The sequence below is a fragment of the Plectropomus leopardus genome, chromosome 15, assembly GCF_008729295.1.
Source record: "Plectropomus leopardus isolate mb chromosome 15, YSFRI_Pleo_2.0, whole genome shotgun sequence".
NCBI lineage: Eukaryota > Metazoa > Chordata > Actinopteri > Perciformes > Serranidae > Plectropomus > Plectropomus leopardus.
The window spans coordinates 15,229,377-15,249,319 of NC_056477.1; the positions used below are offsets into that span (position 1 = coordinate 15,229,377).

Below are 19,943 nucleotides of genomic sequence, written 5' to 3' on the forward strand. Positions count from 1 at the left end.
TTTAAAAACCCTACCAAAATTACAAATGACCTGAAGCAACACCGTGTTACTTGGGTAACAGTCGTGTAATGTGTCTATAGAGAGGCACTGAAGAAATAAATATTTGAAATTTTTTTTTTTTCTTTTTAATTGTATGCACCATTTAAATATGTCACATTTGCAGTTGCATTGTGATTGCATAATGAGTTACTGAATAACATTTAAGTGACTGTATTTGAGCACTGAATACTGCATTTGTATTGCATATTGGCCAACAAAACCCCCATTTGTAAAAAAAAAAAAAAAAAAAAGTGTGATGTATAGTAATAAACAGCATTAATTTTATTTTACTCCACTTGAAACTCAAACCATGGCTAGGAGAAGACCCTGGTCTCTCTCCCCAACTATCTTATAATAGTTGACCTTTTTTACCATGATGGAGGGATTTTTGGTTGTTGTCTGGGAACAGTATACTGCTGACTGCATGATGTCAGCATTTTAGTTTGTTTTCCCCTTTGGCAAAATACAGCTCCAGTTTCCTCTCCCAGAAGATGACAAGGTTCAGTTCTTCACTCTTTATGATAGTCAGGGCAGCAGTCACATGCATTTGTGAAAGGACGACTCAACAAATGAAATATTGTGTGATAAATCACAATAATTTAAAGGGTTTTCAAAGGACTTTAGGAAAGAGTGGCTTGACAAAACTGGTCCAAACTCAAGTCCATTTGCCTTTTCTTGACCTCTCAACCAGCTTTTATATCCTTCATTCTTAACAAGACTGAGATGAATCAGCTAATTTAAAGCGATACCTAAATAAAAATTTGGAAAACACACAGAGAATGACCCATGGGTGTCTCTTCAGGTAAAAATGAATCAAAAAAATTTCTTAGTTGGCCTTGGTGTGAACTCCAGTCATTCTAATATTGCAAGCTGACATTAAATCACTTGAGTGTGTGGTTTCTTGCGATATCTGAGATTATTTATCTGACTTCTATTGACACATTATCAAACCTTGTTTAAGCCATTGCACAGTAGCTGTTCTATTATGTGGTATAGCGTTACAACATATCACAGAATAAAAACCTCTAAAATACATAGATTTAAGAGCATAGCACATTTCAACAGCAGAGGGGACACATGTGAAAAGGGGGTTTGGGGGTCTTCCACCCGACAATTTCAAGCATCAAACACTTTATTTCCTGCAGTCTGGTGAGTTTTGGGGCCTTTTCTGCACCAATATAAAGTAAATGTTCTTCATATTGAGGGGGGTCTCCCCAAAATCTACACAAATGCAATGGTTTATTTCACACTAACTTGGAATTTGCACCACTGCCTTCATCTGACATAATGGCCCATAGTGTATTTTAACTAATTCTGCTGATGGTTTTCCGCTGTTAAGTTGTTTTCTAAAAGATGTACCGTGTCAGCTTTGGTTTTCACAGCTGATCTCGTTCAAGCAGGTCAGACAAGGAGACTGCACTGCGCTCTGTGGTTTTCTGGAGAAAATTCTGATAAGGATGCATCAAACTATTAGAAAAACCCCCTTACAGTTATTGTTGTATTGCTTACTAACTTATTCCCATTAACTTCGTAACTTAATTGTGACATGCCTGTCTCTACTTTGCTACACATAGAATTACTGTCTGCTGTCAGCAGATGTGTGAAAGGGCATTCAAAGAAAATACACTTAAAACTCAAAGTATATATATATATATATATATTTATATATACTGTATAGACTGTATATGAATTGGAAGTGGTCAAATTCATGTTTTGTGAAGCCCTAATACACCACCTAGTGGGTAAACTAATTCAAAGTTTAATACTGAGCAGTCAGACTGGTGTGACATTTTCAATTTAAATCTGAACAGTTGGGTAATAATGAGAGACTTTATTTTTAAATATTTTTAAGGACATTGGACATTGTGACATTGTATGTATAATTCTGACAATGCAAAGAATACCAATATATCAAATAATGCAATTTTTTCTTCTTTTTTTCCCACAATGGTCTTAAAAATATTTCCTTATTTTATGACCAGAATAAACTAAGTGCATATGGATTTAGTTTGAGGAGAAAATATGTTTTCAAGGCAAGGCAATGCATTGTTATATAACACATTTCATTCACAAAGGCAACCCAAAGTGCTTTACAGATTACTTTAAAGCAAGGGACACATACTAAAAAAATATAGAAACAAGGAACAACAACTGATAACACATACATTTAATTTAAAAAAAAATTAATCAAAAGCAATGGTAAACAGGTCTTAAGCTGGGATTTGATGGTAGTCAGCATTGCCTCAACTCTTCTCGCTATTTGCGCCACATTTAAGCAGAATAATAGCTAAAAGCAGCTTCATCTTGTTTATTTTTCTCTTGGAACAGCCAATAATTCAGAACCAGCAGACCTGAGAAGCCTGCAAGGTTCATACTGGGTCAGGGGATCTGATAAGTATCTTCAGTGAAGTTTTAAATGTGCTGTTTTTGTTTCCAGCAGCAGTGTGGTGCAACAGAGAGAGTTTGGGCTTCTGTGTGTGAAAACTGTGAGAGACGTGTTGCTGGGAAACATTTCTGAGCCATGTGAGTTATTATCAGGAACATGATCCACACTTGGAAGGAATGTTTGTTCTACTTCACAGTATGTGTCCGCTGGCTGTGCTAAAGATGCAATGTTCGTAAAAAGTTTTCCTTTTTGGGAGGTTTTGGTTTTTAATTAATCATCACTTCTGACTCCCTCCTCAATATTATATCAGTGGTGGACAATTAAGGTGTACAGTTACTTGTGTTGTGTACTTAAGTATATTATTTGAATATCTATACTTTTGGCTACTTGATGATTGTTTTTTTGGAAACTTGTTTGTTTGACTCCACTAGATTTGATTGGGCAGCTCATCAGTAGAGACAGATAGAGGAGAAGGCAAGCTGTTTCACATTTCTGGCAATGCAGCAAAAAATGTTGAATTGATGTATGTACTGTCAACACAGCAGTCAGCATGTTTTGATCCAAATTAAAGCTAGTAGTTGTTCAGATTCTGCTGAGTCCTGTAGTTGATAATGTTTGTTTTAATTTTAAGTTTTAAATCTTGTCAGATTAAATAAAACAAAATGATGAGCAAGGAGAAGAAGAATAAGAAGAAGGTGAATTAACCTAGCCTATGGCTTGTTCACTTGCGTTACATGCATCTACAAGCAGATCAGCGCATTCAGTGGGTTGTTTTAGAGTCAGTGGGTTCTGTAAATGTGCTGTGATAATACCCAACAATGCATTCAGATTTTCAAAAAGTACTTTGTGTACAGTATTTATAAAAGTAAGTACTTAACTCAAGTAATAATTTTGCTCAGCAACTTTAACTTGTATTGGAAAAGTACCAGTAATATCATACTTTGTCTAAAATAACGGTGTACTTTGTCCACCCCAGTGTTTTACTGAGGTTAACACAGATTGTCTGATGGAGGTGTAGCTAATTTTCTTGTAAGTGTGCCCAAGAATCTGTTAAAGTGAGACAACCTCTCTTTCTCTCTAATGTTCTCAGTCTCTTTCACTCTGTAAAACACTCTCAACATCTTGGCTGAGGATCGGCAGAATGACGGAAGCTGTGGTATTTCAAGGCTCTATAAATAGCTATCATCATTTCCCACCACTGGTTGCCTTCACACACGCAGCACGGGAACACTGTGCCCATTCAGAAGTATTGTGTGGGCAAAAGCTGCTGCAACAGATGTGGAATCAGTAATCCCAGTCAGTCACCATGTTAGGAAACTATAAACTGGCGAGTTAGAGGCAAAGTACAAGGCCTGTACTCCTGGAACACTGTGCTCATTCATGCCTAACACTGACAGGAAATGTCAATCTCAGTCTGCTGCTTGGATCTTTACGTAAGCTATTTTTGCATATCACTTTTTTTCCTGCTTATTCACTTGTTCTGTCAGTCTCCATCTGTTTTCCCATCTCTGCCTCTCCTCTACAGAGGAATGTGCATCTCAGCAGTATCTGATGAAAGTGTGGTTAACAGGGCGCTGCTGTGTGCATGTGTCTGTGTTTTCATGTTTTTTCATGTTTCCTGAGCGTACATGTAGCCTCCCCAACAAGACGAGAACTGTCAGCAGGAAAATAAGAGGCAGACACAGATCACTTCCACTGGGATTACCAACCCAGAATTTGGGTGGGTTAGAAAGAGCCTAGAGATCTTGCTGAGTGGGTTTAAACTGACCAAGTAGACATACCTGGTTGAGAAAACATTGTGTAACACCAGGCTCTGGTCTGTGAGAAAGTGAGGACTGTGAATGATGAAAAAGTGTACGTTACAGTCCCAATGTGGCATGTTTTCTGCCAGCTCCACTAATGCTTTTCTGCAGCTCGTATTGTGCTCTGTAAACCCAACCCTTCACCAAAAAAAATTTTTTCAACCTACATTTCTGCAAACCATGGATACTTTACATTTGCATGTTATTACATAGCGGATACTTTGAAATGTAATGTTTCTCCAATATCATAGTTAATGTATGGTTAAGTTTAGGCATAAAAACATCTTGGAAAAGATCAGGTTTTGGCTTTAAGAAAACAGTTTTGGAGGCACAATTCCTGTTTTTAAAAAAGCAGTGATGTCTCGGTAAAAAGAACCAACTGATATTTCATGCAAATTCCCTGGCTGGAAATGCAGAGATGTCTATGTAAAAAAAACAACCTCTTTTTGTGTGACTATCCCTTATGGAAAAACACTAACACGCAGTTGTAGAGCTTTAAAAGCCACTGGAACAGCAATGACAGCGTCTTGCCTATAGATGACATCGTCCCCTCCCCGTTCTGATGATCTCATATATTACCTCACTATAGAAACATTGATATGATGTGATACATGTGAAATGTGCAAATGTAACCTGTGCTTCATAGAAATGTACAATGCAATAATTTTATTCTGGCAACTAGTCTGGTCCACCACTATGCTTGGAGGCAAGAAGCAACAATATAATTTGAATCACACATTTTTTTCAAAATTTTTACTGACAGGGTTAAAAGACACTCCTACCATTTCTCTATGATAATCTCACCAGTGATTTAATCACAGCCATGAGTCACAGCCATGCCATTGTTATCCATTTGAACTTTAGAGCTCACTTTTAGATTTACTGGCAACAAACTCTGTATCAGTTTTTCAGTGAATTGACATCAGTCCACGGCAACAGTGTGCATGATGCTGAGCTTTCAGGGAGGGCCAGAGGAACCATTTGGAGGGGTTATGACGACTATTGGACGGTTGGTCGCTTGCAGACGGGTGGGAGAGCGCGAACAGGAAATGTCTCTTTGGTTGAGTAGCCAGAGAAAATATCACATGGTTGGCACTCCAGAGAAGCGTCTGGCTATATACATTTTAAAATTTTCTTTACTGTCTGCGTAGCTGGAAAAAAATACAACAGCTTCACTCTTGTGGTGCCCACACCCTCCTAATGGTGTCAGGAGGTAACATATTCCAAATTTGTGTTATTACCTGTGATTACATGGGTTTCTTGTTTGGACAAAGATGCAATGTCTGAGGATTAAATTCCAAATGGGCAAAACTGACAAACGTGTTTAGACGTGACACCTATAAACTGTGGGCTGTGTAATAATAAGGAGCCTGTTAATGTGGTAAACTCAAAGAGACTTTCAGGGTAAATGTGGAGAATCCTTTTCTGGCCCAAATTGTCAGCATACGCTATAGTTGTGAGTCATCCAAAACTTAAACGATTCACTATGGTTATTTTCAATAACAAACTGAACCCTGGATTCAGTGCTTTGTTTATGAAGAACACAAGTCTGTTGTGGTCTGACTCTGTTTGGTTGTATACACAGCAGTGTGTTTCTTCAGGCGCCGGACACGTGGACAGGACAACACTTCTGTGGAAATCTCAGAGGGGGAGACGGTGGGTGGGAGTTTGGGGGGAGGGGGCGACTCCTCCTTTAGAAGTGTTAGATTTATACCCTGCAGCTGGTTAACATTAACACTTCCACTCCTGTAACTCAGACCACAGATGTCACCTTGCTCTCAACCCGCAGGATAATACTGTACAGTTACAGTTGTTCATGGAAGTACAAAATAAATAAAATACCCACATTCAGACCTAATTTGATAAAGTAATATCATTTTACCTGTTTGCAGTTTGAACTGTCTTTACATGCTCACTTTTTAGCATAGGTGTGGATTTTGGGAGGACGCAGCATACACATCCCCTGCAATAAAACATGCAAGTGGCAGAGGACTTTTATTCTGAAAAATCTAGATGCATTTACACCATAACTTGATGCAGAAAAATGCTTTGTCAGGGGACCTAAATGTCTAAATATGACACGCTTGGTACCCTCCTGTCTCAGTTCTGGATGTTCAGGAATGGCATGTCAATTCATGCTTGTTATATACATTGTATCTTTTAAAAATACACTTCTGTTTTCACACGAAATGTACAGTTTCTACTCATTACATGCAGAGAGTCTTCTTCAAAATGATTACAACGCAGGTAAAACACTTTGTTTTCAGGTCTATTTCCTTGTGCAACAAAAGCACATGATTCAATTTAGAACATAATGGCTTGGCTTCAAATTTACATGAAGAAAACAGCAGGCTTCCAGCTGAAAGTCCAGAGCCATTAACACATTTGCCACCCCTCCATATACAGAGTATCACTTTACATTACAATAGTCAGTAGGTGCCGGCAGTGTTACAAATGATTCATATCACACCAGTGCAAAACATTCCTTGGTGTGTTGTTTTCTGACACGGACATCCACTGACAGAGCAGCAACAGCCTGTTTGATGAGTTGGGTTGTTGCCAATTGCCTCTAAAACTAATGCCCTAGATGTGTACCAAACTGCCACGAAAGGTGCCTCTTTGTATCAGCATCTGACACCGACATCACTGACAAGGCTGTGGTATTTCACAAGTTGGGTTTGAAAATGGACTGAAATTCACCATAATGAAGAAAATTTAGTGTTTGAGGCTCAAATTTCCCATTTCATGTGTCCCTTTGCTGTGCTGGGATGAAACCTCCTCCCTTGCTTTTTAGGGTTACTGTGCCTCTGAATATAGGGACCAAATAAGTCATGTATGAATTAGATAACAGCAGATGTTCTTTGCAAACAGAAAATATTTGTCACCTCTTTTTTTCATTGTTGTAGCGTAAAGCTACTTTTATATTACACTGTAATCACTGCATTTTTGTTGCCTTTGTTTTGATACTTGAAAGAGAATCTGGAGCTGTGACAATACAACATTTGATCTCTAATGCTCGTTTCCAAGAATAACTCATTGCATTCATTTGGAAACGTGCAAGAGGAGAGAAAAATGGCCAAAAAAGGAAAGTGTGTGTTTATATGTGAGTAATCTGCAGCCTTTTTCACTGTATACATGCCCCATGCCAGCAACAATAAATGTGCAAAGTAAACACAAATTAGTCAGAGAACTACACAACTGTTCACACATAGTCATGGTACTTTTACTGCATGAAGGCAACCGAACAGAGCTGTCACAGCGTGGCTTTGGGTGCTTTTTAATCAACTTGTCTGCAGCATGTTTTTAAAACTGCATGCCGACTGGAATAGACAAGAGGTTGAATCATCTTCCGCTGCTTGGCTTCATTTTCATTGGCTGAACGTCAGCCCACCTCCAGAACCCCAACAGACTGTTCCGGTAAGAACAAGCCTCTTCCCAGATTATTACACACACACACACACACACACACACAACATGTACACGATGTTTCCAAAAGTAGGATAACTCTCATGCAACACACACACATTCTCGCTATCATGCAGCACATGCATGCACATTGTGAGTATGCTTGTGCAAGTGTGAGTAACTCGCTCATTGTCTGTTAGAGACACAGATAAGTCTTTCATGTGGTAAAGTGGCATAGCACATAAATGATCCCTGCTGATTGGCAGAGGCTTTTATCTCCCAACAGGAAGTTCCTGAGGGCTTCCGTCACTAGCGCCTCTAAAGCTGTCTTTCATTTAGAAAAAACCACCAAAAGCACAATTTGCGCACACGGTCCAGCTGGAAATTTAACTCAAAATACTCAAACAAAAATTAGCAAAGCATTTTACAGTTTGTTTAAATGCTTCTAACCCCAGTACATGATCAAAACCAAAGAGGCATCTCACCAGCTCTCACTTACTGCTCTTTATTCTTTGGCTTTACATAATGAACACTTAAGGAATATTTTTTTTTGTTCAACATACACATTGTAGCACCAATCACATCCATATTGTTGGGTTGTCATTGTCACAACCTGGCTGAGTGTACAGCATTCTGACAGAAGGCACTGATAAAGACAAAGAAAGATAGTCGTAAGCAGAAGTGTTTTGAGTCCGTCACACTTCAGTTACTGTTCAGTATAGTTTGCTGTTGTACAAAAACACATAAAAACACATAAAAATATATACTTTAAAAAAAAGATAATGACAAGAATCCCTTTTGAAAACAGTTTTAGGAATCCTATAAGAGGTTTTGGATGGACAGTTACTCAGTACCAAATCTACAAAATTTATGTCAAGGCCATTGTAGTGTAAATTTAACACTAGGGTTGCAACGGTATAAGATTTTTATGGAACAATAACCAAGGGCGTTATTAAGATTTAAGGACATTGGGGGCTTAAACCAGTTTTTAACTGTGATGAGGAAAATACTAGCTGTTACTTCACAAATACTGTCATTAAAAATGTATTGACGAGAGTTAGAAAACTAGTTAAATGTGTGTTTATGTGTGAGTATAAACAGAATGACAGATTATTAGATCCAAGGTTGTTTTTTTTAAAATTTTTTTTGTTATTTAGGCTTAGTCTTATGTTTGAAAGATATATATAGCTTTAACATATGCGGCTATAGCCCTGGACACCCAGGCCTAATGACGCTACTGACGATAAATTAGTCAGGAAAAACTGAGTTTGTTTCACGGTTTTACAGAATTGCTATTATTAACTAATTTTATCTAATTTTGAGTTGAACAAAATTTTTAATTCAGTAATATAAATCTGAAACCCTTTTTTCATAGAAATATGTGTAAAAAGTCTCCCTTTTCAAAATAAGTGAATAAAGGTGAGATTCTCGGTCTAGTTGCATTTTTTCCGTACTGTAGATAAGCAAATGTATGTAAGGCAGAATGATAAATGTCAGTTTAAAAACCAGTATACCGCTGCAACCCTACTTAACACTGAATATACTGCTACCACACTATAATAATAACTACAGAAATGTTATAAAGATTCTTTATGAGGGGAAATTACATTGAATTACTGTTAAACAAACTTAAGAGGTGGAGGCATGGCCTTAACCCCAACTAGGAGAAAAACACATGTCACTTTGCCTCCATAAAGGGATACAATGCTTCCTCATTTCCAACCAGACTCCCACCCTGGGTAGCTAGGCCTCTGTGCTGGGAGCTGGTTGGGTATTTTCATGTCAGTAACCCTTCAAACACTGACTTTAAGGCCACAGAGTGATGTTTGGATGATTCTGCCTCATCACCACAGTGGAAAGTTTGGGAGACGATAGAGACAAACCTGTGGTTAGAGTCGGGTGAAGTCAGGTAAACTGAGACAGTTTTGGTAGATTATCAAGAAAACCACCTAAAACTCTGAATACTACCTTACGTGTTGCTTTTAGTACTTGTTATGGTTCTCTGCTGTATTTCTATAAAGAAAATATAATGATAAGTGAAATATTTTAGAAACTATGGAGCTTTAACACACCAAGGACCTCTACCACACACCAGTGACATGTTCAGATAAAATGGAACAATCATGATTGTTTTTAAAATGGTTAAACTCCTTTATCTGTTCAATCATTAAATCATTAATGTAAGCGGTTGGCAAAGATTCAGCAACATTTCTGTCATGCTTTCCCCGTTGTTTTGCTAACTGTGTCTTTGGTGCCATGTTGTCTATAATGGACATGTTTGAGTACTTCCATGTCAGTTACAATTATAGGCAGGCTACTTCTGGAGGATTGTGGCTTACATATGGCTCACTGCAAAATCATGATTTATGGCACCTGGTAGCTCCAAAAACATGCTGGTTTTAGTATAAAAACTGTTCTATTTTGCTCAAAACCCTTAAAAAAGGTAAGAAGTAAAAAGTATTGTGAAGATATTTTCATGAAAAGTCAAACAATAAGATAATGCCACATCCTACAATCATTTTTGTTGTTATGGCCTTATTATTTTAGCCATAGGACAGCAATTACCACCATGATATAATAAACATGCCACAGGGCTTAGGCTACCCCTGAAGTTCTGTGACCAGTGGATTTTTGAATATTTTGTGTGCCTACACAAGCAATGTCAGATCAATAATAATTTATGTAAAGCGCATTTGTAATAAAATGCAATGTTGTGTTTGGTGACTGACTTAATATCTAAGGAGCCCAAGATATAACATCTTTCTTGTCCCATTTTACCTGATGTCCCACCTTACCTGACTTCATCCCAGCTGTTGAGTTAAATTACAGTGAAGTTAACTATTCCTCATCTTGCTGTGGACCCATGCCCACCTCCCTGTCACCATCACCCCCCTTCAGTCCCATCAGATGACCGTCTGTTCTCCCCGGCACTTCCTGCACGCTCCATAAATAACCGCCAGCAGGTAAACCAGGCAGCACAGGCAGGCGAACACGGCGGCTGTCAGGTAGACCTTGTACAGACAGGGGTGCTCGTACTGCTCCAGGTTGCAGTACGAGTGGCGTTTGGTCTTGTGGATCATGACACCTATGGCCGGCATGTACAGCACGGCGGCGGCCACGTCGTGCGCCAGGTTGGTGAACAACCAGCGGTCCCCTCCCAGCAGCGGGACCAAGTCCTGCTTGTCCAGCAGGGTGAGGAAGAAGAGGGCGAGGGTGAGGAGCCAGAAGAGGACCGCGACGAACAGCACGAAGTGGATGGATCCTTCGTATTTGTTTGCGGCGATGGTGACCCAGAGCCCGGCCCCGAACACAATCTGCAGGATCCGGATGATTCCCAAAAAACTCTTTAGGAACTTCAGGATATTCTTCCTCACCTGCGGCTGGGGAGGTTGGGGTGGCATCTCTCTCCTCCTCCGGTCACTCTCGGTCCCTTTTTCCCGAACAGGGCGGGTGCTTTGTGCCAGCTGCAAACAGCTGGGGAAAAGATGCGCAAAAAGTGGAAATAATGAAGTGAGAGGTCCGGTTTGTGGTCTGGCTATGAAGCCAAAGGTGGACAAGTTTTGGGATAAAAAAGGAACTCTCTGTTCTTTCCACAGCCCCGGGGTTTTGAAATGAAAAACCTTCTTGTATGTTTCGTCTTTTCCGTTTCCTCTGTTGAATGTAGCGTCTGGGGGGCTGGGTGATGGAGACGGGGCGGCCTGTAATTCAAAGCCTGCTCCTCCTCTGCTGGACTGCTGGATTCATCCATGTCCTGTGTGACCTTTCTCTTTTGTCTTCTAAGTAAGAAAATTGCAGAAGGCTTTATCACAGTCAAACATGACGAAATGTAATCAAATGTGCGCAGAGACAGCAGGACATGAGATTTCGCCTTATCATGAGCATAATCACTTTTAGGCTGCAAGCTTCAATACATAGACATTACTCTTGTTTCTTAAAATAAAATAAAATAAAATAAAATAAAATAAACAAGATAATACAATAGCCTGTAAAGTCTTGTGATATAGGCTAGTAGTCCTATAGCCAAATATAACAGCCCTATAATATAATATAGTATAATATAATAGAATATAATATAATAAATAATATAATATAAATGTAATGTAATGTAATGTAATGTAATATAATATAATAGTCATTTAATATAATACTATATAATATAATAATGATAGCCTAATAATAATAATAATAATAATAATAATAATAATAATGAAATACATTGTAAATATAACATAACAAAGACATAACAGTGATTTCTTCAATTCAACTTTATTGAATAACACAGACTTGATACAGTCAGAAAATCTGTAAGACACATATTCTCAGCAGTGATATTTGGGAGCCCATGCGTCATCCTGTTTACGTGTTTCTGCGCAGGATGCTGCTCACATGTTACTTCCCTCTCGCATAATTGACAGACGGTTCTCGTGCCAGTCAGGCTCATTGACGTCAATGGATTTCAGCTCATTCACCCTACGTGGCCAGGAGGCGGACCTCTCCACCTTCCCCTCGTCACCCAAACCCCGTGATTCGTCAAAATAAGCTGTGCCCCATCCCTGAGAGGCGGGACCAGAGTGTCTCTCCACCCTCATTGGTGGTTTGACGACATTCATTTGTGATTGACGCTCGGCTGAAGGACAGAAATTGATCGCAGGTGAAGCTGGACAAACACACTGTCCCGCTGCATGTCAGCCGTTGTGGGAGCTGTTATCGAAGAGGAGCAGCAGTGCAGAGGAGGTGCTACAGGAGTAAAGTGCACTGGATTTTTTTTAGGTAATCATCGGGTGAGCAGAAGTCCTTTCATTTTTCACATGACTCTCACAGGATTCCTGTTTACTTGCTTTAACTGACTGCCTATTGAAACACGGTACAGACACAACAGTAAGTTATTGGGTAACAGCAATTAAATTGTCTTATATAACAGGGCCACGAGTATTTTAAATAGGATTGCGTACTTTTTTTCAGTCTTCTTAGGCTATTATTAGTTTTGCATGAGATCCGGTAAATGTGCATTTGTGCGTTGGTTAAGCAAACACTGGACTGTAACCAGTGGGGGGAAATAATGGAGAAGCCTGTGGCGCTTGGTTAATGTAAACCTACTTCTAATGTGAAACAAAGGGTGTGTGAATGTTTAATTATTTGTCTGTGTAGAGCTGCATCCCATGATTATGATTATTTATTGAGAAAATCACATGCATGAGCTCAAATAACTCGCTTAACCTACTGTTAAATAAATTATTACTGGTTATGTATAGGACAGTGTAAATTATTGCTCAAATGTTGAATGTGATGCAGTGTATTTTTTCATTTATTTTCTTATAATATCTGGAATATAAAGGACTAAATACCAAATGTGTAAGTAGGAAGGTAAGAAATTTGTATGAAGCTGAACCATATGAGCTTAACTGAAAGAGAGTGAAGAGAGTGTGAAACTTTATTTCTGACTCAGTACATAGTAAGTTTGACCAACTGATTTCATCTAATCAGAGGAGTTTTCAGCGATATAAACTCCACAATCTGCTGTTGAAAGCTAGTAAGTGGAACTCACTTACAATTATTTTGTCAAGCTGAAAGAAAGTTGCTTTAGTGGAAAAGCTGCTGACCTACATACTGTCATGATCATGGACAACCAGCTATTGTATAATGATTTCTTTATTGGGTTTACAAGACACCATTACAGTAGACTATTGTTGCAGTGATCAATCCAAAATACATGTTATCTTACTGCTCAGTCACCAAACATAACACCCTGCCTTCTATCCCAGACCTGATAAACAAATTCTGCCTCAAAAAAAGAAGGTTTCCCTTCTAAAACATAACTCAGATTTTTTATTGTCATCCAACCACCAAAAGAAATTAACATAAATGGAGGTCATTTTACTTAAACGTATGTACATCTCTTATATCTATCAGTGCCCCACTTTAAAACCACATGTAGAGGAAAGAGAGATGAAGTCGCCATCTGCAGTTTAATGCTCTTTAAAGCGCAGGTCGTCACTCACTGCCTAAAGTAGGATTAAAGAATCAGAGCAGAAGACTCACAGCTGACTGCTTTTAGTTGTGACAGCTATCTATAGGCGTTGTGACGCAGTCTGTGCTCATGTACTTTCCATATTTTGTTCTGTTGTTTTTTTTAAAGGATCAGTGTGTAAGATTTTATAAATATAAATAATAAATGTATTTTCATGAGTGTAATTGTCTCAGAGACAGTTTTCTTAACCATTTAAGTTCACAAAGTTGTTAAAAGGTAATTAAAATATAATAAATAAGGTGTTCAAGATGTAAAAGGTTTGATAAAGATGTGTTTAAAAGATACTCTAAAATGTTTGGTTAAAAAGTGTATTGTCTTTTTATTTAAGTTCTTTACTTAATGCAGAGTGTAACCCCACCCCAGCGTAGTTGACGGCATTGTGGGAAATGTGATGTCATGTGATGAGGTCATAGGTCAGTAGCATTGTGGGTAAGAGTAACATGGCTGTAGACAATGAACATATGACTCTAGAATAATGATATACACGTGATCCTGGAGCTGGCAGATTTTCACAGTGTCTGAGGTCTGAAGAAACAGAAAAAGAGAACAAAATAAATCAGAAAACATCACTTGGAAGCATGGCTATTAATTCTTTGCACTGGCATCGCTACGATTAATTTATAATCGTTTTCAAATGTCTTTATTGTGAAGCAACCATACAGTGTTAATGCATGTTTCCATATAATGGACATACGATTAGTTTATAATCATCTGAAAATAAGAATCATTGTGTTTTTGTTACCTTAGGATGAGCTGTTTATATTTACACACATGGCAGGTCCTCTAACAAAGACTCCACAATGTTGTTGGCCAGAACAAACAAATCAGACACTGGCTTTAGATAAGTCCACTTACGTTTTAACATCAGCCACTATAGTTCTCCAACACACTTGGCTCACAGAGGAAGTTCGAGTTTTAAGTTTAAAACGTCTTTTGTCTTGCAAATGCATCCTAACGAGTGGAAACTCTTACCGATTGCTCCACAGAGTAGAGCCAGTGTATGCCACCTTTTCCACTGTTTCTCCGGATGGATACCGGACCCGCCCCTCCTCCTGCCTCCATGGTGGCGGGCCCTTCCTCGCTGTGGCGCCTGACTGAGAAGAGGAGCAGGAAGGCTGGCTCGGCAAACATTTTCAGCAACGTGAATCTGTGGCAGCTCCAGAGACTGTTCAGGGCAGCAGGGGATCAGGACGCGGAGCAGAGGGCCCAGCTAATTTGGGGTCACGGAGATGAAGCTGAACTGGCGCAGGCTTTGATTGGACTGAGGACGCGAAGTAACAGGAGAGGGCTGAGGGCGAACGGGAGAGAGGTGCTGGGCTCACACTGGCTACGAGCCTTCAATCACCTCAGGTACAAACACTGCTGACCTGATACGATTTTACATACATTTACAACTTCGGATGTCCCAAACAATTTTTTTTGCCCCTGATTCCAATCAGTTATTTGATATTGAGTATCTGCCAATACTGATCCAATACTTGTATTTAACACAGCTGCACAGTGCACACTTCAAGCACTATAAAGTTATGAAAATCAATTCAGTGTTTATGCTTGACAGTTTAATAGCTCTGAAATGCAATACATCGTGACAGTTCCTAAGAGTTTAGTTTATGTTTACAAAATAACAAAGTAAACAAACTAAAAATATTTTTATATCGTATCAAAGTTCCACTTAGTGCAGCATTTGTTTGTTTTTTTTTTAACAAAAATAAAGTAAACACACTCAAATGTGTCTTCAGAAATGATTCCCAAGTTCACTAAGTGTAGCATTGTAATAAAAGTACAGAAAACTATACATGAGTAATATAATCACAGATCCACTTCAGAGTAGTTTTATAGCTGAACTTTAACATTCCCAGATACAACAAATAAAAATAAGACACTGTTTCGCTTATTACCACATTATAGTAAAACTGCTTCACTAAAAATGAACAACAAAAAACTCAGCCCCACTTAAAGTGGTGAAGCAGCTTAAGTTGGACATGAATAAAAATCAGATTTAATTGTTGGAATAGCAACATCACAATAATATCTGCTGCAAATCCTTCTCTCTGTTTAACACAACTGTGTGACAGTGGACGTAAACAAAGGCTTAGGTGGAGTGTGTGCTCAGAAAAACAGATCCCAATCCATTAAAAAATGCATTGATGGGGCTTGATACATATCCTTCTGATCCGATCGGGACCTCCCTATTCCCAACATTAATCATAGTGACTTTTTGGCATTCATGTTGTTAACAACACTCTTTATGTTGTTCAGGATCGGGGAGAGCTCGCCAAGCAGCCATGGGAAGGATCCCGAGGAGGAGAGTGATGCTGAGGCAGGAGCACACAGCAGTTCAGAGACACACACACACACCTCAATAGGGACAACGGGAAGAAGTACAGGGGCTGCAGCGGTACTAACTGAGAGCCAGGGATCTGCGGGGACTTCTGAGAGACCAGTTAGAACAAGCTCAGGACTGAGGAGAGGAGAGAACAACCCAGAGAGATACCTCCACAGAATACTTCACTGACTGAACCAAAACCTCTGATGCAAAACTGACTTTAAGTCTGAGAGAGTCTCCCAACACTTCAGTCTGCGCAGCCTGCGTCTCTCTCCTGATTACAGCTCTGATGTGTTCACAAACTGGAGTGAGGTTGAATTAACTTCTGGGAAAAGCAACAGTTGCAAATGAAACTGTCTGGCAGGTTGAAAGAAAAGAACAGCTTCTCATTTCTATTTCTTTCTGATCAGATGGCTGAATACTGACACCGTTACTTGTTGCAGACACATCTGCAGACACAAACCTCTGACTGGTTCTGACTGTATGTTGTGGTTACCTCTCAACATCTGCCTTAAGTGTTTTACATGCATACTGAGAACTATAGACAGTCATGTGAATTTTAAGTGGTTTTGTGGTTTTAATGGTGTAAAACAAAAAGCGTGGAAATGAATAAGTGACTTTATATGAGCTATCAGGCTGAGAGCACTGATATTATAAAGCACTGGTTCCCAACCTGGAGGTCCCAAATCCCATTAGGGGTCACCAACGTTTGATGGGGGTTCTTGAAGCCATATTGATTGTAAGAAGGGTGGGAAAACTTCTTAAAAAAGATAAACAGTAGCCCCTATATCTCAGCATTTTATTCATTTCTGCGAGGAAAGCTATAATGAAATTAATGTTTTTGCTTTTAAGTTTGGATTTTTATTAAAGATATAAACTTTAAAAAAAAACTCACAGGATAAGGACACGCTGAGACCTGAACACAAGCTATACTCACAGAGCCCTCACTTTGATAAACAGCTGCATCCTGCATTGGAAAAATGTGCAGTTAAAACAACAAAAGTGCTAAAAGAACAATGGCCAATCGTCAGGGAGAAGAAAACAGATTTTTTCCAAAAAGAAGCTTATAATGTATGTATGATTTTTCATTAACAAACAGGCAAACAAAAAATACAGAGAATTGCATAAAAAGTTTCTAAAAATATATCAGGAAAACTCATCAATGTACAATAATTACGGGAAAGAATTTTCTCAGAATTCATCCAAATCGTTCATTTTACATAAATATCCTGCAGTTAATGCGTTCAGTATTTTGGTTAATTGTAAAGGTTCTCAGGTGTTCAGTGCTGTTACTGTTATTCATGTAATATGGTATATCCACAAAATGTGTCACTTAGTCAGGGGTCACCAGTTTACTCAGTGATAGAAAAGGGGTCCCTTAAGGTAAATGGCTGGGAGCCCCTTAAATGTGGCTGAAGTGTGGATGTACTTATCAACAGTAACATCCACTTCCTGTACCGCAAAAAGCCAAATATGTAGATGGTTATGTGTGTGCTACATTACACAACACTATAGAAGCGGCTAAGAGTGCAGTGGGGCAAGAATAAGTGTCATGGTATGTAAAAATAAAATTTCCATATACTGCACATTCAGAGAGTAACTTCTTCAGTCACTGGTTTGTTATCAAAATTGAAGTGTGGGGTGGTCAGTGTAGCCGAGATGAAAATCAATCAATCAATCAAAAATAATGATTCATGACTAAGAGGCCAAACTGACAAAAGGTCCCTCAATGTTCAGGGAAACTTGAGAATGTGATGTTTTCATGTGAAAATGTTGGTCACAGTATGAAAAACCCCCACTTTGTCCATGAAAGACTGAATGGCACCAACCTTGATGAGGCATTTTAATAACACTGTTTGTGTCATTTTTAGTTTTATTGCAATAAAGGAGTCTTTGTATTGCTTGTGTCTTAGTTATAGTTATATAGCATAGTTATAACACAATGACGATTGTGACTCTGTAAAACAGCTGCAGCTTTCACCACAGTCTGCCGCTGTTAACCACTGAGCAGATTCACTGGACCAGTTGGGTGTTAAGTGCCATGCTCAAGGGCACCTCATTAGCACTTTTGGATGAGTAGAAGAGCGTTACACATGTCATTTCCTGGATCCATGCATTTTCAAGTGCTTCTCTCACTGCAGTGCTCTGAGAGAGGACTGCTTGTTGGCAGCTAGTGGAGCTGTTAGTTTGTCCTAGTAGTAAATGCTGCCGTCCAGTGGTCATATTTAGTAATCAGGTAGCTTTGCTTGCAGTCACCAGATGGCGCAAAAGATTTTCTTTTGAGGAAACAAACCACTTCACTAAGACAGAAAACATACATACATAGCAAAACGTATCCCACAGAAAACCCTTAAATTTAGAGTATGTTGTTGTGACCGTAAAAGAGCAGACTCATTTCAACAGAAGAATCTTGTTGATTCTTGCTGCCTTTTTCCTCTGCCCGGTCGACCAAATCACCTGAATATGTGTTGATGGCTTATTACTTGAAGTATTTTTCCATCGATGCAAATGTCCAAATCTGCAGCAACTCATTTCCGCCAATAGGAAAAAAATACAAATAAAATCCAGTAGAAGGTCATAATGAGAAACTTTCTCAAAATATTGACTTATTTATCTCAAAACAATGACTTTGTATCTCAAAATAATGATAAACTCCTCTAAGATAATCAGTTAAGGTCTCAAAAAAATGTCTTACTTTGCCTAAAATAATAACTTATCTTGAAAAAGTCAAAAATAATGAGAAGCTCAAAATAATGATTTTCCTATGTCAAGAATAATGACTCAGTATCTCAAAATAATGAGAAACTCTTTTCAGATAATGAGCTGATATGTCAATATAATGTGAAGCCTTCTCAAAATAATGACTTATTTATCCCCAGATAATGATAAACTTTATTAGAATTAGAACTAACTGATGAAACAAAACAAAATCAATTTAAGAAGGTTGGTCAGTGTTTTAAGATAATAAGTCATTCCTCTGAAATACTATTATTTTGAGAAAATTCCTCATTATATTGACTTAATATTTTATACATATTAATATTTGGCATATCATAACATGGCTGATTCATTCATGCAATATAAAAACTGTATTTTTTTTATCCATCCTTCCATTCAGTTTTCTACCGCCCAGTCAGGGAGTGCTGTGATGCTCAAGATCAGTCTTGGTCTGGAAACTGTTCCCAAGACCATATTTGAAGGTCTTGGTCTCAGAATTGACCACATTTTTACTCGATCTTGTCTTGGTCTCACCCAAATAGGACTCTGGACTTTATTTCAAGACCAGTCAAGACCACAACTGGATATCACTAAACTGCCTGTGCAACAAATGAGTGTTAAATAAAGATGATTAAGTTGATTTCAGCTCCGTATTGTTTTCTTTTGTTTGCTCAAAGAAACAATTTTTGAGAATTGTGTTGCATAAAAATGAACTGTACATTGCCTTTTGATAATTTTATCAAGACATTTGTTATGGCACACTGACACACTGAAGCATAGCTCTAAGGCAGTTCAGGTAAGAGATGATCAGGGTCGTTATTCACAGAAAACAGATCCGGCACACAAGTGGTCAGTAAACAAAGCAAACAAATCCAAAAAGGGCCAGGCTTAAGCAGGGTCAAAAAACAGTCCAATAAAAACAGACACAAAAAAGCTTACAAGGAAATATGGCTGGGACACTTATTAAGCAAAACTGGCACAAAGGGAAGGGGACACACAGCTTATATACACAAGGGGAGGATAACAAGACACAGGCGTGGCAATCGGACACAGGTGAAACACATTAGGGTCAGGGCAGGTAATCACACAGCAGTGAGATGTCAGGATCCTAAAAATGAAGAAATAATTAAAACATGACCTGACAGCTGCATCACACATACACACATATATAGTGTGGCGATGAAGAGGTGGATGAAGAGGATTTTGTTATTCATTTGTTTTCTGTGGGTGTTTTTATCC

At 38.7% G+C, this 19,943-nt stretch overlaps 2 protein-coding genes across 3 annotated transcripts; one reads left to right on the forward strand and one right to left on the reverse strand.

The window, feature by feature from the left end:
• Positions 1–8,121: 8,121 nt before the first annotated feature.
• Positions 8,122–11,356, reverse strand: marveld1 (MARVEL domain containing 1). The gene has a single exon (XM_042501680.1). It carries the CDS (start codon positions 11,031–11,033, stop codon positions 10,536–10,538), a length of 498 nt encoding a protein of 165 aa, XP_042357614.1. The 5' UTR covers positions 11,034–11,356; the 3' UTR covers positions 8,122–10,535.
• An 891-nt stretch (positions 11,357–12,247) lies between these two features.
• On the forward strand, positions 12,248–17,884 carry LOC121954288 (arginine vasopressin-induced protein 1-like). 2 transcript variants are annotated; one of them, XM_042501677.1, is made up of 3 exons: positions 12,248–12,413; positions 14,647–15,010; positions 15,920–17,884. In XM_042501677.1, exons 2-3 carry the CDS (start codon positions 14,661–14,663, stop codon positions 16,173–16,175), a joined length of 606 nt encoding a protein of 201 aa, XP_042357611.1. In that variant the 5' UTR covers positions 12,248–12,413; positions 14,647–14,660; the 3' UTR covers positions 16,176–17,884. The 2 variants fall into 2 exon arrangements, with proteins under 2 accessions (XP_042357611.1, XP_042357612.1); XM_042501678.1 differs by having other exon boundaries at positions 12,248–12,402.
• Positions 17,885–19,943: the final 2,059 nt, after the last annotated feature.